We start from the raw sequence: 23,094 nt of genomic DNA on the forward strand, positions 1-23,094 counted from the left end.
ACATTTGGGAACTGGAGATACAAAATGTAGAAGATTTGTAATCAGGAATACTTTATATAATATAGAAATACTATACAGATAGTAGTAATACCTAATACAGAAACCTTTATAAAGATTGAAGGAGACGGGAAAGATTACTAATTATTTGTATAGGAAATGTTTATCCTTTAATCACCAGTCATTCTTTTGATTTACAAGGGGCCAAAGGTATGTCAACTGCAGATGACAATTTCAAGACCCTGGTTTCCATAGAACTGATAAACCCCTATAGCCCGTTTCACACATCCGCCATTTCGCTGGATGCCAGATCCGGCACGCATGCAGTACAGTGCATTCATTTAGAGTGGAAGCGCAACACCATGCGGACAAATACAGTGGTGTATGAAGCACACAACCGCATGGTGTCGCGCTTCCACTGTAAATGAATCTACTGTACTGCATGCGTGCCGGATCCGGCATCTGGTGAAATGCCGGATGTGTGAAACGGGCCTATATAACATTCAACATCATTGGAAACAGGAGATGTCATTTGTAAGCAATTGCCATAGTGTTCATTTTGGAGAAGCTTTATATTACTTTATATATATATACAGTATGAGAACTACACAGTCATGGTTGTATGTGCAGATGTGTTTTATATATTCTCCTACAGCAGCGGAGTGAAGATCCCAGGCTAACATGATTATCCGCGCTGAATAATAATCCGAAACAAAATTCATGTAAACACAGGAAAGTAAATTTAGAAACATTAATGCAAATACATATCCATGCATAACATAATTTATATTTACAAATCCATTTTTAAGTGTCCGTAATGAGATTACAAAGTATTGCTAGGCTATCAATGGGTACTCAAGCTACAAATCAATAATAACTGCTAGTAACAAATAGATTACATAAAAAAAACAAAATAAAAAACAAACGTCTCTAAACTTTTATTCACTGATCAGTAAAATGTTTTAATTTGGAATATTTAAAGGAAAGGAATGGATCCATCTGCTGTGTCCTTAGATGAAGAATGGGATTGTACAGACATAGGGTCTGATTCATTATTGCATTTGCACCTGTTTTTTTGTTGAATTTTGTGCCCTCTTTCTTTTATTTGTGCCATAGTCATCTATTTCACCATTTTTGAGGTGTATGTTATATTGTCCCTTGTATATGTGTTCGACGTTTAGGGTTTACAGATGTTTTTTCCCTGATCCATCATTTGCAACTTTTTGAAAAGTCACAAAAGTACGGTACTTCAATCACTGCCTGGTCTGATTTTATGTACATCACATATTTTAGTGCAAAATGTGTATTTTTTTTTAATTAAAAGTCATTGAAAGGTTAAAGACAAAAATAAACACTACTTTTGACTTCATGCAAAATTCTTGAACCATGTGAGTCATTTTTAAGATATTGATGCAACAAACACCACGAGAAAAAAAAAGTGACAAAAGAAACTCAGACTTCATTTAGACATGCATATTGTACCCATGTCTAACTACTCATATTCTCTATTAAACAAAATGGACCCCTTACTGGCTTATAGAACCAAACTATGGGTGTTCCAGGTGTTCTATAGACAATTAAAGGGAGGCAGTAGTTTTGACCCTGTAACGCTGCTGATAGATCTACAGTAGAGTGGAGATAGGTAGACTTAGCTGTAGACCCTTAAGTATATATACGCAGCATAAATGAGAAAGTAAAGTATTATTCCTACACATCACTCCCTCAAGTGTTTTCTGCTCTGTATTAATGCTGGTACTTTCCCTGCAGTGTCCTCCACAAAACTTCCCTGTCTGCTTTAAATGATGTATGTCCTCCAACCAGGAACACATTACCCAAGAGTAGAGGCAAAGGGAGGTGGATCGTGTACTGCAGAGAACTGAGGTCTCCGGCATTAGGGAACCCCAGAAGGAGCTGTGGATGCAGAAATAAAGGGAACTTATCATTCAATTCATGCTGCCCAAACTATAGGTGCAGCCAGGCATGTGTTTCTCTGAAACACTACGCCGTTTTAGAGATAATACAGTGTAAAGATCTGGCTAGTCAACATAGAGAAAGAAGAGACTAGGCTGCAACTGCCTCTGGCCATCTTTACCATCCACTACTCTAGATGATTGACCGGTCTCTCCAAATGTACCCACATAGAATAGAGAATTCGGAGTAGTCTTGTTTCTGTCTGCTCTTCAAACTATGGCTTCTCGGCAGCGCAGGACATTTCAGTGAATAGTGCCATCATGCAGCCAGGCTTTGATTCACGCTGCCCATGGTTTATCGTCATATTCATGCTGCTGCTAGAACCTTACTGAACGGGGTACAGAATATTTAAACACTTCAATGGGTCAAAACATGTAGAAGACTATTGTTAACCAGGTACAGTACACCCCCCTAAATGAGGCCTTCCAGCAAGATTCAATAGGCTGCATGGAGTCTGATATGTATGCAAACACCAAATTATTCAATTTATTACCAAGTCAGGTTTCTCAAATCAGTTTTTTCCTCATACGTGAAGAACGTTCCAAGTTATATTAACATGCTTCACTGATTTTTGCTCCATTTTTCACTTTTTACCATGCTTGCTGGACCTATTTTTCTCCAGACCAAGAAACAAACCTTTTTAGCTACCCATGAAAAACATTAATCAGTAAAATATGAACATCACAGAAATGAAATTCCTATGCTATCTGTTTCTTTTCCCAGGAATATTGACTTGCTTTAGAGAACTTCATTCGCAACAAGGATCAAAGTGGGGGGAGTGGGTGGGCAATTGGTTCCCCCTCAAAAAAAGGACATGTGAAAAGGCACAGTGATTGTAATGGGTTGTGATCTATCAGCAAAAATAATGATGTTTGTAAGAGCCCTAAAACAGAGTTTTCTCTTAGGATAACCACCCAAAATTTCTAATTTTTGCAAATTGATAGAATATTTTCAATCACTGCAGCTTCAGATCCACTTGTTTGGTACGAATGTAAAAAAAACCCAAAATCTAAACATTTTGCCTTACAAATTGAATACAAATTAGCTTATTTGGCCATTTTCACATGTAAGTACCTACATAGAGTTTATTAATACTGCTTTGGATACAGCGAGGCATATACAAACTGGAAAAATGTAAAACCACATTCCTTTGTGAGACCAAGTTTGAACCAGTTAATGGGAAAATTAATACTTTGAAAATTCACAACCTTCTCTCCTGATGAACATTTCCAGGCCAAAATAAAGATTATAATATTTGTTAAGATGAACCAGTAAAATTGTAAAATGTCTTTGTTTTGCAAATGTCAGGCATAGATGGGATAACTGGTTGTGTTCACACGTTGCGATTTTTTTTTTTTAGCAGCAACCTCGGTAAAGCTGTAATGTTTTTGCAGCACTTTTGGATGCTTCCAAGATTTCAAAGAACAAAACACATTATTCTGAATCTTTGCCCACAAACCTATGTAAGAGTCAGTTGATTTGCAAATCCCATTCCATCGGCCACGGCGGCAATATGGCCTCTTACCTACCGAGATCTGTGGCTCTTCTTTTGTTTAGCTGTCATGCAGCAGCCACAGACCACTGTCGTGGCTGATGGAATAAGATGCTCAGATAAACTGGCAACCACTGTAATGAATCTGCTCAGCTTCTTCGTCTGTCCATAGGTTATGTAACATTTCTATACTGTTAGGTTATCTTTAAACACCATAATTTGACTGAAGATTTTTTTAAGGTTCTAATAATGCCTCTGAATACAGACTGCATAATTCTAGGAATTTCAATATGTTTTGTCTATGCATAATCAATAGTTTGCCATCTGTTGGTCCGGACATTGATTGGGCTGCAGATTTGAGGAAATCTGGAATGATTTTAGGCAGACTTCTCATCGGTGTTTACTAAAGTGACTGTTGATAGCAGCTGTTATCATAAATGCAGCTTTTTGTCACAGTCACCATTTTTAGAAGGTAGTTCAAGATTATTTGGAACTATTAATAAGTGAGGGAAAGCCCAATTTTCAAAAGTATACTGCCACCTCTCATAAAACATATTAAACCAGTGCTCAGTATATTACTTATTATAGCAAATCTGTCAGCAGGTTTTTGCTACCTCATCTGAGAGCAGCATGATGTAGGCAAGGAGATTCTGAATCCAACAATGTATCACTTAGTTTATCTGATGTAGCTGTTCTGACACAAGCTGAATTTTTACTTTAATTGTGTAGCTGAGCCCAGAGTATTGTCCTTGCCCAGAACAGGCTCTCAATAGATATTGTACATTGACAGTGAGGTGTCAATCACAGGAGGAGGTGTGCTGGACTGCCATGCATGGGCGACCTAGTCACAGCAATATTAATGACCAAGTGATAAAGCCTTTAGCTTAAGTAAACGGAACGGAGCATGATAACAGAGGTTAATTTTTCTTGAAGCAGTTTTTCCCTGTAACCCACCTCAATGTGGAACATTTTTAAAGACATTTTCCACTTTCCTAGTAGCTCTGGCACCTCTAGTCCCGATTATTGTTGACAAGGTTTCAGAGGTGATGTCATATCTATGGCACAAGACTGTCGCAGCCAATCACTGGGCTCATTGTTCTCATTTTGTCTACCTTGACATAACTGCTGAGCCTAGTGATTGGCTCCTTAGGTCACATGCTATTGACTTGACCTCACTATTGCAGCCATGTTAACAAAGACCAATGGGGAGCAGCGGATAGGCGCCGCTGAAGGGATAGTTGGAAGTCACGTTGATTGTTTTTTTCCAACAGTTCAAGGCTTTGCTCCATTGAACTGTGAAAACAGAAAACCACTTTAAAGAACATCTGTCACTCACCATAAATATGTAATTTTTTTTGCCAGATTTAAATGCAGCCGTCCTCTTGGAGCATATCTCGAGTACATTTTCTTTTGTTCCCACGCCTCTCCATTTGTGAGATATAGCCTCTTTTCCCTGTATGTAAATCTAGTTTTTTTTGCAAGTGGGTATGGCCCTCAACACTGCTCTATGGGATTCTTATGGCCAGTTGGATATCAAAAACTATAAAGAGGTTAAAAAAAAGACAAATTTATGACAAGTAACAGTTCATCTTTAAGTAACATAATACTGTTCTATAAGTAAGGGCTAAAAAAACTACGGTAAACAGGAACGTCCATTTTTCCATGTTTGTACATGACCCCAGCTGGCCAAATTTCTATCTAGTAGTCATTTACCCATTCTCAAACAAGGATTTTCGATTTTCAGCTTATTATAAATGAGTTAAAGGCTGTGGTGCTATATGAGTTCATCATTTTTCACGAATCTCATTTCACATATGGGAATGTTTGACCTTTTGAATTTACCATCTGCAGAATGTGTGTGTATGATGTAGATACTCACGCTGCATCTTCTTAAATTCTTGGTGTGAAACAGAAAGAACACATAAGAGCAAACATTTCTTTCTGTGTGGGAGGGCTGAAACCAAGGATGTAGTCTATGCAAAGGGATAGAACAATTGCTTAAAGGAAGATTGCTGGGTCTTCTGTCCATCCAGATGCTGAAACGTACATCAGACATCTGTGGGATTTTTGGAAGCATCTATTATTTGTATGAGAGATTCATTATCCCATAATACTATATGTTTCTGCATTATACATGGCAGAACACACAGAAATCAAGTCATCCTCCAGAGAAGTGCCTTTTATAGGTCCATAGTGACAAGCTCCGAGAGGTCCTTTCCTGTTGGGTGTGACGCGATACAAAGTCTCTGGTCAACTTTTGGTGCCTTGTAGTTTCAATTCCTGCATGTTAGCTACTGCTAAGATACAAAATATAAAAATAAGTAATATTATATAACCAGAGGCTAAGCTGCCAATTTATTCAGTTAAAACTGGATTCATATAAAGCACATGTGGTGTATGCCTACTGTTGCTATGCAAGCACGCAGAATGAATCTCAACTCGTGCAGCCATACAACACATGCCTTTAATATGAGTACATATGGCAGCTGTAACAAGAGGTTATATTTAATGTGCTCCTTTGTCTAAAAGATAATCACCAAGTTTTGCCCATGAGAACGTATTGTAAATGTAAAGTCTCTTTGTACAAGCAGGAGATGTCTGCAGGCTTTGATATCTAGCACTAGTGTTCTGTAGATATATTATTGTTTCTTTAACATCTGAGTTTACTTTTCTTCAAGCCTATGATGTGGGTTTGATTTGTCAAAACATGAAGATCCCTAAAGCTTGAAGTTGCTGTAATAATTTACAGTGCTCTGCAGTGCAATACCGCAGTGGAAGCTCAACGCTATGCCATTTTCTGAATGGAGGCATGCAAGTTTTTGTAGGCATGGAAGTGTTACCCTCTGCATTCAAGTGCAGTGCTGTGCTGGGCTTTGCTCCATCATATACAGGATGGTACTTCATCTGGTACCTAATAGCTACATCCATTCTCCACTGCAGAGCACAAGCAGCTTTCTCACACCATGCATTCAACCTTAGCCAATCCATTTTCAAAGAAAGGGCAAAAGTGAGGTCAGTGGGATCTCCTTTTCTCCAAGAAGAGTGTCTCTTTTTAGGCTGCTTCCCTTGTTCAGCACCTTTAGTTTAAGTGACATCTTTTTAGCACTTCCAGCCACCAATCCATCAAAGAAAAAGTCTTCATTGAACACTGGGTTTCGGCTATTCTTGATAATAGTGCTTCTCTGGCGGTGAACTTTACCAGGATTCAGATAGAGAACCACACAGCAATTCACTCCTTTCAGATCACAAAGCTTGTCAAAGAGATGCTCTGCTGCTATTAACCGTACTCGAAGACGGGCATTAGATGGATCATACTCTGCTGATAGTCTCATACTGCCTCCTTTACTGAGTCCTACATTGTGTTCCTTCTGTAGAAGATCCAAAGGTAGCACACCTTGTTGTCCAGAACCTATGCCAGCTCCCTTGGCACCTCTTACTCTTCTTCTAGGCATGCTGGGACTAGTGTCAGCAGAACTGCACTCATCTGTAGATAGTGAGCTGTTTCTAGCTACTGAGTGCTTGAGTTTAATGAGTTTTGACTGTGTGTCTGGTGTGAATATTTTCAGGAGAGAGACTGAGCGAGAAAGTAAAGGTGAACTAAATGGTGACGACTCCGCTGACGAGCAGGTATCACTTTCACCACCACTAAAATACCGGTATGGATTCATCAAAGACATTCCAAAATCTGAAGTATTTAGCTGGGATCCTCCTTCCGTTCCACTTCGTCTCTGAGAACTTGGTGAACTAGACTGTGATGGACATGGGGAAAGAGAACCCTGGTCACTGTGAAAAAGAGACTCTTTACGACGGGTATGTGGACTTTCCATCAGAGTCACAAAGCCATATGATGTCTGAGCCTTTGGAACATACGGAAGTGACATGGCAGTTTGAGATTGTGGGTCTGCATTTGTACCCAAGTCTTCCTCTGAAGCCCACTCATCTGCACTTTCAATCTGAATAATATGCCGGTTAGCAGCTTTCACAAGGTTTCTGCTCTCTGAAGTAGTTTTGGTTGGTAGACGAGGGCTACGTTGTGGACGTCTACCTGACAAGTTTTGCTCAGAAGCAGAGGTCCCAATATTAGGTTTAGACTGTACTCCTTCACCCACTGAAGCACCTTCAGCTCCACCTTCTGCTGGTACATTACTAAGTTTTGGTGGGATGAAAAAATCAGGAATCTTGTCTGGAGTCAGAACATTGCTGTATGATCCACCTTTTGACTGTTTGTCCCCAGATTCTCCTGTCTGTCGACCACTGCTATGATCCACTGTGCCTCGGATCCTCTCCAACAGCCACATTGTTTCTTATATGATGAGAAATTTAAATTGTGTTGACACTGGATACAAACTGAAGTACCTGCAAAAAAAATAAATAAATTGTGGTTTATTTTACACAGAATGGTTAATGGAAAAAATACTTTGTCATAATATCCAATTCTGTTTAGTGATGGTGATCTCAAAGAAAACCTATTACTTTCCATAAATGTGTAAGTTTTTACCTGGAGTAATGGTATGGGATTTTCTATTTTACATTGCCACTTTGTTTTTACTATACCTTTTTTTCAACATTATAATGAACTTTGGCAATCTTTTCAAATTCAATTATTCAACCTTCGCAAAAAAGTTTATAAAAAGAAATAGTAGGTAGATAGGCAGACATACCGAAAGCAGAGCAAACTGTGTCAGCAGGCAACAGTATAGGTGAGGCTTGTCAAATTAGACTAGTAAAATAGGTGCGCATGCACAGGTAAATGTCTACTTTTTTATTATTTCAACAAAATTCAGTAATGGTTCCAAAAATGACAAAATAAGAAATGCTAGGTAGATGCACATCCCCAACTCCAGCACCTGCAACAGGGTGTTATATCACTGTGGCGTGTAAAAATGTAAAATTTGCCTAGTAAAACGGATGTGTAAAAAAACAATTGTATGCGAAGTACACACTTTGTGAGTTAGACAGCCACAGTTTAATGTCGGGACTTTGGTCAATTTTCTTTAGCATTTTTAAAAACAATTACCGTATTTACCCCTTCACAAAAAGGATTGCAAAAAAAAATGCAGTATGGCTACTTGTGCCAAGCTAGCACACTTGAGACAATTCATTAAGACAGGCAGAGTAAATTTGGTACCCAGCAAGTGATAGAGACTAGCATACGTTTCTGGAGTAAGATATGCCACTTTAGTGAACATGCCCCATTGGCACTACTTCCATATTGGTATAGTTCACCGGAAATTGCATCTAAATGCCAAAAGTTGCAATATTTTTGCACAACTACAGAGTTGTATAAAAAAAATATTGCAGCTTATTAAGGTCATGACCATTGAGGAAGGATTCTCTAGTCGTGATGCCTGTGTTACTACACCATCAAACCACTTGTAAAGAATACATGGACTGCATGCGACTTGGTTCAAATTGGCCACAGTAGCCTTTATTACCTGATATTTACATTCAAATACAAGGGGGCGCTGTCCAACGGGCGACCCCAACAAATAACAATAAGTAACACAGTAATACCAAAACAGTATATAACCCTGGGTAGGCCCAGTCCAGGAACCATTTCTTACCCCAATATCCCTGGCTCCAACACACCGACCCAGAGATGAGGTATTAATCACCCACGGATTAATACCCCTACCTTTTGCAGAACCCCATGCCTGCAACTTCCCAGAACCCGGACCACCATACCAAGACAGTGACTCTCGGTCCAGTTACCAATCCCTTCAAACTGCCTCTGGACCAGACCTACCCCCCTCCGCCAAAGGACAGGGCATGTGACCCCTTACGTGGCCTGGACCCGCCAAACACCAAAGCTTGTCAACACCGTCACGCAAGCCTAACACCCACAAATCAGAACCAATGTCATTAAGGTGCACCCCATCACCCCTCCGATATTGCCAACTTGGTATCTCCAAATCCAAGTGCCTCACCGCAATACCTCCATTTCTGTTTTATAAATTGGAGCCACCATCTTGTTCACCTTCACCCTGGCTCGATTGAGCCACTGGACAGATCGAGCCCCTCTCCACACCAACCGGGCCACAATGTCGGACCATGCCACAATTATATGCAACAAATCGATCCTTAATATCACGTATCAGATCCAGATACGCCCGAACTCCAAAGTCATTACCTCCTACATGACCCAGTTGACAATCGTCCGGACGTGCATAGGCCCAAAGGGCCCCCCAAAACACAAACGAACCACCTAATATCCAAATTAGGCACACGCCCACAACAAAACAGAAGCATACCAAATTACTAAACCAACTACTCGTCACAAATTACAACAGCCACATCCCCATAATCTTCTTACCCCCGCCGTCCCTTACTGGGATAACAGCTGGGGCCGAGCGTACCGACAGAAATGAGGGGACTCACATTTTCCAATCTGTCTCACTACCTTGGTGGCCACCCCAATTCTAAAGGAGTGCGACCCATAATCCTCCGGCCGCTCCCCCCGCTTGCAGCAATCAATTCCGCAGCACTGCCACAAACTGATACCACGACAAAAAGGGAACCATCCCTATAACATAATATGTACCCGGGCAACCCCTCCGGGCAACCAAAAAACATGCCAACCACACGCACTGAAATAAAACCATCTCCCGAAATTGCATACATTACCACCAGTCTATCTCAACCTACTTGGTCCTTCTTAGAACGACGAAGGCGACATTCAACCCTCTCCTTCACTACTGCCACATCCTCCAACAACAAACCGCCACCTTTAACCCTAGATGGGCTAACCAACTCCCCAATTCGAAAAGCCCCATAAACGGCTAACACAAAAACCGTCTTGAAAATAGTCTGCTCATACTCCGACACACATATCAACCGCAAGCAATCCACCAACCGTTATAGCAATAAAAAAGAGATCGGCCGCCTAGTATCCTTGCCACTCGCTCCCTTGTGAAAACCTTTCAAGGCCTGCCTCACTCAGAAATCCTTGGAGACATTCTGCTTGCCCTTAACCTTCAACCAAAGGGCCGCCATTCTATGCGCCACTGCCAATGCTGACCGACCAGTAACAAAATTGTTACCCACAAATGCCAGCAACGCCACCAAATGATCCTCCTGCCCTTCTGTAAATATTGCTCCCAACAACATCTGCCATTCAACCCATACTCTGACATACCAGCACCAAGTCACCTCGCAATTACCGCCTCACCAGACTCCAAAAGCTCTCCGGACACCCTGCTCTGACCTCATCTGTCCATGACACTAAAGCCCGGAACCTGTTAAACTGAAGACGAGGCAAAGCATCAGCCTCTCCATTTTCAACCCCCGGTACATGTTTAGCCACCACGTGAATATTCAACCGTAAACATTTTAGCACCAGATGCCGCAAATAAGCAACCACAGGCCCAATTTTGCTGACAAACTTTTGATCACATGTAGCCCCGACTGATTGACACAATGAAAGCAAACCTTTCACCCAGAAAACTCCAGACCCCACAGCTCTACTACCACAACAATCGGAAACACTCCAGCAAGGCCAAGTTTTTCACAATCCTGGCGCCACTTTTCAGGCCAACTCTCAGCACACCAAAGTCTATTAAAATCACACCAAAACCCACCGACCCATCCGCATCCGTATACAGCTGTAGCACCCCATTGGGCACAACTTTATCCATCCAAAAAATACGACCATTAAATTGAAGCAAGAAAACATCCCAAACCAAGAGATCCTCCTTAATCCCCCTCGGGGCACGCACAAAATGAGCCATTGACTTCACCCCTGCCATAGCCGACGCCAACCACCTAGCAAAAATACACCCCATCGGCATGATTCTGCATGCAAAATTCAGCTTCTCTATTGTGACAGGGTTCTTCTCCCATATCACATAATTAATAGTGATGAGCGAGTACCAAAAAGCTCGGGTGCTCGAGGCTCGGGCCGAGCATCCCAAGATACTCGTGTACTCGGCCTGAGCACCGAGCCCAATGTTATCCTATGGGAGACCCGAGTATTTTTATGAAATGACCCCCAGGCAGCATGTAGAAACCCTAAAAATGTCACAAAAGTCTCAGAAGAGTGCTCAAATGACATGGCAACAGCATGGAGAAGACCCCTTGAAGCATTTATCACTCAAAAGTCACAGCTGTGAACAATTTTATCCGAGTTTTACGCCATTTTTTCGGACTCGCCAGAAAACTTCCAAAATTACACCAAAATGAATTTTCATGGCGGAAATGTTAAGGGCACATACCCAATAGTGGGATAGAGTTGGTGTATGTTACTTTTTGAGATTACATGAAAGATTTTACGTGAAAACATTGTGTGGCACTCCGATGTCCCTGAGAAGAGACGTACATGAAGGCCTCATGAGTCTAATGTGCCCATTTTGAGGAAGTGAGTCTTTGTAGTATTTTCCTTTGCCAGGGCACTCCAAAATTTTGAGGTTCACCAATGCCCCTGCATACAGACGTGCATGATGGCCTGTAAACCTGAAGAGCCCATTGTAAGGAAGTGGGTCTATTTTAGTATAGCCCTTTGGCAGGGCAGCCAAAAATTGGGAGGCTCCACATTGTCCCTGGATAGAGACGTGCATGATGGCCTGTAAACCTGAAGTGCCCATTGTAAGGAAGTGGGTCTATTGTAGTAAAGCCCTTAGGCAGGGCAGCCAAAAATTGGGAGGCTCCACATTGTCCCTGGATAGAGACGTGCATAATGGCCTGTAAACCTGAAGTGCCCATTGTAAGGAAGTGGGTCTATTGTAGTATAGCCCTTAGTCAGGGCAGCCAAAAATTGGGAGGCTCCACATTTTCCCTGGATAGAGACGTGCATGATGGCCTGTAAACCTGAAGTGTCCATTGTAAGGAAGTGGGTCTATTGTAGTATAGCCCTTAGGCAGGGCAGCCAAAAATTGGGAGGCTCCACATTATCCCTGGATAGAGACGTGCATAAGGGCCTGTAAACCTGAAGTGCCCATTGTAAGGAAGTGGGTCTATTGTAGTATAGCCCTTAGTCAGGGCAGCCAAAAATTGGGAGGCTCCACATTGTCCCTGGATAGAGATGTGCATAATGGCCTGTAAACCTGAAGTGCCCATTGTAAGGAAGTGGGTCTATTGTAGTATAGCCCTTAGTCAGGGCAGCCAAAAATTGGGAGGCTCCACATTGTCCCTGGATAGAGACCTGTTAGGTTCTTAGTGCGTCCGTGCTTGCATTTAAAAACCGCACGTGTGTGCCTGTTGGTGGCAGGGTTCAGGTGCACTTGTGTGCGTTTTGCACAAACTTGGATATAACGCACAAGTCTAGTGAATACACATCAGCACAGCATTGCAAAATGCGCAAGGGCGTTGGCAACGAACAAGGAAGTGGACGTGATGGTGGTGCAGGCAGAGGCCGAGGTCGTGGGCAAGCTCTAATTTCGCCACAACAAAGGGCCACATCTACTCGCTCGCACGTCCTGTCCCAAATTCTTGGGGACCGCAGCAGTACACTGCTCTTGAACCAAGACCAGTGTCAACAGGTTGTTAGTTGGATAGAGGATAATGCTTCCAGTCAGATTGGCACCACCACAAACACTCTGTCTTCCATACGGTCAAGTGTCAGTAGCCGTGATACTGCACCGCACATTTCAGAACCTGATCCTCCTTCCTACCACCAGGCTGAGTACACGTCCATGGACATTACTGATCCAACACTTGGACACGCTGTTCACGTTTCCATTCGCACATTCTGGCCTCTCGCCAGCTCCTGTTGAAGTGGGTCATGACGAGATCGTATGTACAGATGCCCAAATATTTGAGCAGCCACGTTCTCACGAAGTTGGCAACGTGTCTCAACAAGGGGTGGACGATGATGAGACACAATTGTCAGGAAGTCAGGAGGAGAAGCAGGGTGCGGAAGAGGAAGACGACGTGGTGGATGATCCAGTAACTGACCCAACCTGGCAGGAGGATATGCAGAGCGAGGACAGCAGTGCACAGGGGGAGGGAGGCGTAGCATCCCAACAGGCAGTAAGAAGCAGGGTGGTGGCCCCAGGCAGAAGTCAGGCAACCGTTCCCCGGCACAACAACACGACACAAGGATGCTTGTACAAATCTTAGGTCTTCCCGAGTCTGGCAGTTTTTTAAGTTGGCTCCAGATGATTCTAAAAAGGCCATTTGCAACACCTGCCATGCCAGCATCAGCAGGGGTACCAAAACTAGCAGCCTGACCACCACCAGCATGATCAGGCACATGTCAGCCAAGCACCCGACTTTGTGGGATGTACAACAGAGTCGAGGAGCAGTGCTTGCTGATGTCACTGCTACATCTTCGCTTGTTGTGCATGCGAGCCAATCCCCTGTCCATGCTGCCCGCGAACAAGCCTCCTCCGGCCCTGCACCTGCAGTTGCCCACGTAGAAATAACACCATCATCAAGCACATCCTTGTCCCAGCGCAGCGTTCAGTTATCCATTCAGCAAACCTTTGAACGCAGGCGCAAATACACTGCCAACGCCCCACATGCCACAGTTCTAAATGCTAACATTTCGCGACTGCTTGCGCTGGAAATGTTGCCTTTTAGGCTGGTGGAGACAGAAGCATTCCGCAACCTGATGGCGGCAACTGTCCCACGTTACTCGGTCCTAAGCCGCCACTATTTCTCCCGGTGTGCCGTCCCCGCATTGCATAACCACGTGTCACAAAACATCACTCGTGCCCTGAACAACGCTGTTTCAGCCAAAGTCCACCTAACCACAGACACGTGGACAAGTGCTTGTGGGCAAGGCCGCTACATCTCGTTGACGGCACACTGGGTTAATATTGTGGAAGCTGGGACCCAGTCTGAGCGAGGGACGGAACACGTCCTTCCCACGCCAAGGTTTGCAGGCCCTACCTCAGTCAGGGTTTCACCCACACTCTACAGCTCCGGAATGTCATGCTCCTCAGCCTCCTCCTCCTCCTGCGCATCCTCATCCACTTTACCCTCCACACCAGTCCCAAGATGGAAGCACTGCAGCACTGCCTTGGCGAAGCGGCAACAGGCTGTGCTGAAGCTAATCTGCATAGGTGACAAACCCCACAATGCAGAAGAGGTGTGGACAGCTCTGAAACAGCAGGCAGATCACTGGCTCACACCTCTGAACCTAAAGCCAGGAAAAGTCGTGTGTGACAATGGCCGGAACTTGGTGGTGGCTTTGAGGCGAGGCCAGCTGACACATGTTCCATGCGTGGCCCATGTGCTCAACCTCGTGGTTCAGCGGTTTCTAAAGTCATACCCAGAGCTGTCTGATCTGCTGGTAAAAGTTCGCCGCCTGTCTGCACATTTTCGAAAGTCACCTACTGCTTCAGCCGGCCTTGCCGGCTTTCAGCGCCGTTTGCATCTTCTGGCTCACAGACTGGTGTGTGATGTCCCCACGCGTTGAAATTCAACTCTGCACATGTTGGTCAGGATATGTGAGCAGAAGAGGGCAGTTGTTGAGTACCTGCATCACCTAAGCCGTCGGGAAATGGGTCAAACTCCACACATAACACCTGAGGAGTGGAGATGGATGTCCAACCTATGTACCATCCGCCAAAACTTTGAGGACTCCACCAAGATGGTGAGCGGCGATGACGCCATTATTAGCGTCACCATACCGCTTCTCTGCCTTCTAAAACAGTCTCTGCTCAAAAACAAACATGATGCATTGCAGGCGGAGCGCGATGAGTTGGAGCAAGAAACAGTAGTGGGTGTGGGTGATAACACACAGCCCAGCCTCGTCTCATCACAACGTGCAGTGAAGGACTATGACGAGGAGGAGGATGAAGACATGGCGCAACTCTGCGGCCAAATTGAGGATATGACATGCACACCAGTCATATCCTCGGTTCAGCGTGGCTGGCCAGAGGACAGGGTAGATGAGGAGGAGGAGGAGGAGGAGGACAGCATGTTCAGTCATCGTGTTGGTCAGGCTACTGAAGTCCTGGCTGTTAAGAGTCTGGCGCACATGGCTGACTTAATGGTAAGCTGCCTGTCTCGTGACCCTCGTGTTAAGAACATCTTGGCCGACAATCATTACTGGTTGGTAACACTGTTAGACCCACGCTACAAGGAGAACTTTATGTCTCTTATTCCCGAGGTGGAGAGGTCAGCCAAAATGCAGCAGTTCCGGAAGGTCATAGTCACGGAAGTAGGCAAAGCATTCCCCTCACAAAACGCTAGCGGCATGGGTCAGGAATCAGTGGACAACCAAGGCATACAGCCGAGAGGGGCACAAGTCCAATCCGCCAGAGGTAGGAGAACAGTCTTTAAGATGTGGGACAGTTTTCTCAGCCCCTCACGTACCACAGCCCCTGAGGTGCGGGGTAGTGCCACAAGAAATTCTAAGTTTGCCCAGATGCTCAAGGAGTACTTTGCAGATCGAACAACTGTACTCCGACATTCCTCTGTGCCTTACAATTATTGGGTATCCAAGCTGGACACGTGGCATGAATTGGCTCTCTACGCCTTGGAAGTCCTGGCCTGCCCTGCCGCTAGCGTTTTGTCAGAGCGTGTTTTTAGTGCCGCAGGTGGAATCATTACAGATAAACGCACCCGCCTGTCAACTGAAAATGCTGACAGGCTGACTCTGATCAAGATGAACAAGGGTTGGATTGGGCCAGACTTCACCACACCACCAGCAAATGAGAGCGGAATTTAAAGTTTGTAACGGGAATTTGCCATGTACCTCCACTCACCCATGGGTACACACTGGAGTTTGGCTAATCGCTGGACTGCTCCTCCTTCTCCTCATGCGCCACCATGATGACCGTTACAATAGTTAGGCCGTTGTTTCAGGTATACCCCCAGTGGTTCATTTTTTCACCCATTCTTTCAGAATGGGCATTACAACGACAGGAGACCCGCTCCTTTGCAATTGGAACAATGTTTTCAGGCCCTCATGCACATCTCTATCCAGGGACAATGTGGAGCCTCCCAATTTTTGGCTGCCCTGCCAAAGGGCTATACTACAATAGACCCACTTCCTTACAATGGGCACTTCAGGTTTACAGGGCCTCATGCACGTCTCTATCCAGGGACAATGTGGAGCCTCCCAATTTTTGGCTGCCCTGCCTAAAGGCTACACTACAATAGACCCACTTCCTTACAATGGGAACTTCAGGTTTACAGGCCATCATGCACGTCTCTATCCAGGGACAATGTGGAGCCTGACGCTGCCACCGACAGGCACACATGTGCAGTTTTTAAATGCAAGCACGGACGCACTAAGAACCTAACAGGTTTTTAGGAGCGACAATTACTGAGAAGTTTGACACTATCAGACACTGCTGACGTGTATTATTCACTAGACTTGTGCGTTATATACTAGTTTGTGAAAAACGCACACAAGTGCACCTGTACGCTGACATCGACTGCCACACACATGCGGTTTTTAAATGCAAGCACGGACGCAATAAGAACCTAACAGGTTTTTAGGAGCGACAATTACTGAGAAGTCTGACACTATCAGGACTATTTTAGACTGTGTACACCAGCCCCAGATATGATGAAGGCTAGTATACGGTCACCACTAGGAATGGCTATATACCCTGCCTGCCTGCCTGTATACAGCAACAATAGTCCTGAGAAGGACTCTTCTGGTCACTAGCCTGTATTCCGACCTGGCTATACCCTGCCTGCCCTGCCTGTATACAGCAACAATAGTCCTGAGAAGGACTCTGCTCCTGTACTCCTGGCTATACCCTGCCTGCCTGTATACAACTACAATAGTCCTGAGAAGGACTTCTGGTCACACTGTTTGCAGCCCTGCTACGGAAATAACTATAAAGGGCCGCAAACCTTTCCCTGAAGCAGCAACAGTCTCCATGCACTGATTGTCTGGATGGCTGTGTGCAGAACACAGCGCGCCCGCCGGTATAAAGGCTCGGTCACGCTGTGCGGGCAGGCCAATCACTGCAATTCCACAACTAACAGGGCTGTGGCATTGCAGTGGTCTGCCAGCCAATCCCTGCATGAGGGCTGGCTTTCAAAAGAGCGCCAACATGCAGGGATGAAGACCACGAGTACAGCACAAGTATCGCGAGATTACTCGGTACCCGCGTGTAGCCCGAGTACATTGATACTCGTGCGAGTACCGAGTAGTGACAAGCGTACTCGCTCATCACTATTAACAGAGTGAGAAATGAGTGAGCAATCCAAAGCATATTTATTTCATGCAATCCAGGATGTCCATCAAATAATCCACCACACAGTGGGTAAAATATTCCTATAATAGCATAAATGTTCGGGGATGAGTCACAATCCTCCAGCAGTCCTTTTCCAGGCAAATCAGGGTGTCTCAGTCTCTCTGGGGTACCAGCCTCTACTCAGAGGATCAATTTTCGTCTTTCTCTCTTCTCCTGCTCAGCCAGACTGACAAATCCCCCAGGTAAGCAGAGTGTTTACAGTAGGTGGGTCCCAGGCCCCCCCAGATTTATCGACAGGAACACTTCAGGGGGTAATTACCTACAGAAAATACAATGTACACACAAGCAATACAAATAATGGACAGTGAACGATGCGTAAAATACGAACCGACACAGCATGATACATACACCATCACAACCTCTCCCTCCTTCTGAATAAGTGAGTATGCCATGAGGTCTACACAGACCTCTGGCCACCTCACTTAATCCATGTTGCTCAGCTGTGGATAGTCTATGATTCTATTTGCAGGGACACTCCATCAACATTCTGGTGTTGGCTTCCACGCTTGTATTGGATGGAGAAGCTGTAGATAGTCCCTTGTACAGCGGTAGGGTTGGAAGAACAAGCTTCCCTTTGTGTCCTCCTTCACTCAAACTGTGTTTCCTGCACCCACAAATCAACATTGTAGATCTTCCACATCATTTCCTAGGAGAATATCTGCAGGCAGGCTGCTCATCACCCCAACCACACATTGTTTGACCTCAAAGCCAAAGTCCAGATCTACAGTTGCCTTTGGGATATTCCTCCTTTGTCCTCCAGCCAATTCAATAACAATCCCTGGTCTATGATGTATCACCTCTGGCCAAACCACTCGGGGATCAGCTATTGTGAGAAATTCCCCGAAGTCACAAAATCCAATAAGTCTCTGTCCATCCTGCACGACCTCCTGTAAGTGCTTACTTTGATGGTAAGAGGAACTTGGGGCTGTGGCTCGCACCCCATAAACCCCTAGTGGTCGACCACAAGTGTCTGAGTCATTAGGCAAGTCAACTTGAAGGGGTGAGAACTCTTCCCCCATTGTGTTTAGCTGTAGAGAATGAACAGGTCGATTTGGTGGTCATTCCTCAATCGACCAGAAGGGCAAGTATTTTGCAAATGCCCAGGCTGCCCACATCGATTATATCTGCGCTGTGTCATACTCCTTCCAATGTGAATTCTGGAAAAGGCAGTAGGAGAACCTGGTGCCAAAGCCAGAGGCCATACACTCCAACAGGGGTATCTATGGTTCAGGGATCAACGGTACACTCTGGTGGAGGTGGTAGTAACTCTTCCTCAGGCGGGATAGAGTGCACAAAATGTACCAGACAAGATGGAGGTGCATGGGGGTCCCTCCGAGTCCTTGCGGGACAACTGGATGGCAAGTGCCCAGGTTGCCCGCTCCCATAACATCTCTCTGTGATTCCCACAGGGCGTGGTCGGAACTGTTGGGGTCCAGGAGGATTGTGAGCTGTGGTTGTCAACAGCTTGCAGCTGGGTGGAGGTGCAGATATAACTGGAGAGGGCTGAAGCACAGGAGGATCAAACTGTGGCTTACTGTCCAGAAGCCTCATCCATTGCGGTTGGATAGTAAGGGCCTCATCAGCGAGGGCTGCAGCTCTATCCAAGGTATGTGGCGTGAGCTCTCTGACCCATTCCCGTATTTCTGAGGGACACTTGTAAAGAAATTGTTCTATAAGAAATACCTGTATAATGTCTTCCACAGTGAAGGCGTCTTCCGCTTCCAGCCATCTCCGACATGCCTGGGACATCTTATGGGCATATATCCTAAATGATCCCCCCGTGGTGCATGGGAGATCTCAGAACTGTGCCCTATGTGAGTCTGGAGTGATGGCATGGTAATCCAGGATAGTCCACTTTACAATGTTGCAATCCCGGTCCTGCTGTGAGTCAATGGTGCAATAAGCCTCTGCCAGGCTTCCGTTCAGGAGTCCCATTAACAAACGCATCCAGCCAGAGTGGGGAACCTCCTTCACAGCACACTGCTGCTCAAAGTCCGTGAAGAACCCTTCCACATCTCCGGAAGCCTCATCAAATGGCTTGAAGTCTACCCGGGTGATCCGTACAGGCTCCCGCATCGCTGAGTTTACATTCCAACACATATTACTCTCTCTGCCGGACTCCATTGCTTCTTGTCTCCTCTGTGCTCGGCGAGCAGCCTCCTCCTTATACTCCTGAGATACACCTGGGCCCAGAACCACCATCTCTTCTTCAAACCACACCAACCACTGGCTTTTTGGGGTAGGGATCCCCGTCCCCAGTGCTTGTCCGTCAGACATCTGGGAGGAGGTAGACTGGCTCTCACCCACAAGTAGATCAATTAAGGCTTCTTTATTCAGTCCCTGGTAGTTCAGGCCCAGATTTTTGGCTCTCTCCTTTAGACTGGATGCGGTCCAGTTTCTCTACTCACTCTGTGGGTGGGTCTCCATTAGGCTGTGCTCTGTTGATCCCACTGCTGCCACCAGTTGTGACGGGGTCCTTCTCCCATATCACACAATCAACAGAGCAAGAGATGAGTGAGCAATCCAAAGCATATTTATTCCATGCAATCCAGAATGTCCATCAAATAATGCACTACACAGAGGGTAAAATATTCCAATAATGGCATAAATGTCCCGGGGATGAGTCACAATCCTCCAGCAGTCCTTTTCCAGGCAAATCGGGGTATCTCAGTCTGACTGGGTTGTCACCCTCTACTCAGAGGATCAATATTCGTCTTTCTCTCTTCTCCTGCTCAGCCAGACTGACAAATCCCCAGGTAAGCAGAGAGTTTACAGTAGGTGGATCCCAGGCCAGCGCCCCCAGACGTAGGGACAGGAACACTATTGGGGGTAATTACCTACAGACAATACAATGTATACACAAGCAATACAAATAATGGACAGTGAACCAAGCGTAAAATACAAACCTACACAGCATGATACACACACCATCACAACCTCTCCCTCATTCTGAATAAGTGAGTATGCCATGAGGTCTACACAGACCTTTGGCCACCTCACTTAAGTCCATGTTGCTCAGCTGTGCATAGTCTACGGTTCTATTTGCCGGGACACTCCATCAACATTCTGATGTTGGCTTCCATGCTTGTATTGGATGGAGAAGCTGTAGATAGTCCCACAGTCTACACAGTATGATACACAGTACACTATATTCCACCAGCACACCTAATAAAGACTGCACCACCTTAAGCCGCACTTTCTTTGCCGACCTCACCGCCGCTACCGTGGCCCTCAAATCAAAATCTTCTCCACCAGAAGCCCACACTCCAAAGCCATCACATCGAATTCGATCCCTAAAACCGCATCACCGTCGCCGGACCCTCCATCTTGTCCAGCTCCAAAGGGATACTAAAGCCTTCCACCACTTTCTGTAATGAAAACAACAATCCCGCACAAATCATTATGCTTGCCGGACCGACACAGAAGAAATCATCCAAGTAATGAATGATCGAAGTCAACCCAAAACGCCCCGCACGACCCACTAAACAAATGAACTAAAGGCTTCAGAATATGAACAAAAATTGAGCAACCCCTAGGCAAACATCAATCAACAAAATACTCCCCGTTTCACAAACAACCCAATAAATGCTGACTATCCAGATGAACCAGCAACAATCTAAATGCCGCCTCCACATCAGCTGGTGCCATCAATGCTTCAGGACCAACCGCCCTGACAAAGTTCAAAGCCCTATCAAATGAAACATAATACACAACCGACAATTCGGGCACAATGTCATCATTCACCGATGAACCCTCTGGGTAGGACAAATGATTTATAAGTCTAAATTTATTCGGCTCTGTTTTTGGCACCACTCCCAGCAGAGAACAACCAAACCTTCACATGGCGGAAACGTAAACGGGCCTCCCATCCTGCCCAATTCCACCTCCTTTGTCAATTTTTTACCGACAACCTCAGAGTGCTCCCTCGCAGAGCTTTACCATGGCTGGTTATCAAAAATAGGGGGAACACCTCACTGGTTTTTTAAATTATGAGATCTATTTTTGTTAACTAGCCACGGTAAAGCAGACCGCTGGGGGTTGCAGCCCATAGCCATCTGTTTCACCCATGCTTATAAAAAATATTTTTGAAATTAATTATTTATTTGTTTACACAATCATACCGCAAAGTTGTCTACTTCCAATCACAGATGCGGGCACAAATGGTGGGAGGGTGAAACAGTGAATATTCATGAAGCTTAATGATCGGGCCCAGAAAAGAATCTGACTGCAGTGCTATCTTCCAGGAAACGCAGTATGTATAACTATCCTACTCATAGACCCATTTAGCTTCCTTTTATAGCCCCCTAGCCCTTACTAGGACCATTTTACAGCACAATATTTCTCGTCGCCATTGACTTGTATAAGGTTTGATATCCGGGGTCAAGCTCAGGTCTGGGTTCCCAAACCCTACTTCTTTTTTAGTCTGTGCGAATTTGGTAAACCCAAATAGCCACAGGTCCACTCATCACTACTAGTAAGCCTAAACATATTTTTCTACCAGCATTTTTTTACATTCTTTTATTTTTAATTTTATATATAATTTTTTGTTAAATGATAACCTTAACCCTAGTGCTAACTTTAGCCCTAACCTTAGCCCTAACACTAATTCTACGCCTAACACTAGACCTAACCCTAAATCTAGCCAAAACCTAAGCCTTAAACCTAGCCCTAATACTAATTTTAGCCTTAACTGTAGCCCTTTACTCTTGTCCTATTAGTAACTCTAGTCCTAGCACTTATAAACCTAGCCCTAAACCTAAATCTAGCCCAAGTCCTAACCAAAGTCCTAACCCCACCACTAGCACTAGCCCTAACCCTAGCCTAAAACCTAACCCCAAAAAATGCTAGCAATAGCCCGTAGTCTAAGTCCTAACCCAAGCCCTAACTCCAACTCTAGTACAAGCCCTAGCTGAAACCCTAACCCTAGTGCTAACCCTAATTCTAGCCCAAAATCTAGCCTTAACCATTATCCTAGAATTGTGTTTATGACTGCTGCACTAATAGGACTGGGAAAATCAATGAGAATAATTTTAGGAATAAAAGACATGAATAGAATATGGTTAATGATTGGTACCTCTAGGTCTTAAAGACTGTTCATGTGCTCCCTAAGGAGAGGATACAGATCAAGATTGATGTGCAGAGTTTCACTGGTAAGGGAAAAACACAAGGCGATATGAAGGGAGTGTGAGGGAACATGAGACCTGTTGGGTACAGAATGGCCATTTGTGTGGGCTTTCCTTTAGGTTCCCAGGTAGAGGTAGGACTTGTGCTGCCCCTAGGTTGTGGACTCTGGTGCGGCGGCAGGGGGTTTGTATGAATAGACATTTTCCAGAAGGAATGAAGTCAGTTACTAAATGTAAAAAAGGTGTTAGATATTAAAGATCAGATTAATAAAGTGGTATTGGTACCTGGCACATGGGGCTGTCTGGTAGGGGTGCCCAAAATGTGTGGTGCCCAGATTGGATGCGGTGCCCA

The 23,094-nt window shown here is 44.9% G+C and overlaps 1 protein-coding gene across 1 annotated transcript in view; it reads right to left on the bottom strand.

Annotated features, from left to right (window-relative positions):
• Positions 1-446: 446 nt before the first annotated feature.
• The window catches only part of C2CD4C (C2 calcium dependent domain containing 4C), a 121,506-nt gene continuing 98,858 nt past the window's right edge, over positions 447-23,094 (bottom strand). The window contains exon 2 of the mRNA XM_075314514.1: positions 447-7,816. Coding sequence (XP_075170629.1) covers positions 6,451-7,758 — 1,308 coding nt within the window. The 5' untranslated portion in view covers positions 7,759-7,816 and the 3' untranslated portion in view covers positions 447-6,450. The remainder of the gene's footprint in view (positions 7,817-23,094) is intronic.

Source organism: Anomaloglossus baeobatrachus, chromosome 1 (assembly GCF_048569485.1).
Source record: "Anomaloglossus baeobatrachus isolate aAnoBae1 chromosome 1, aAnoBae1.hap1, whole genome shotgun sequence".
NCBI lineage: Eukaryota > Metazoa > Chordata > Amphibia > Anura > Aromobatidae > Anomaloglossus > Anomaloglossus baeobatrachus.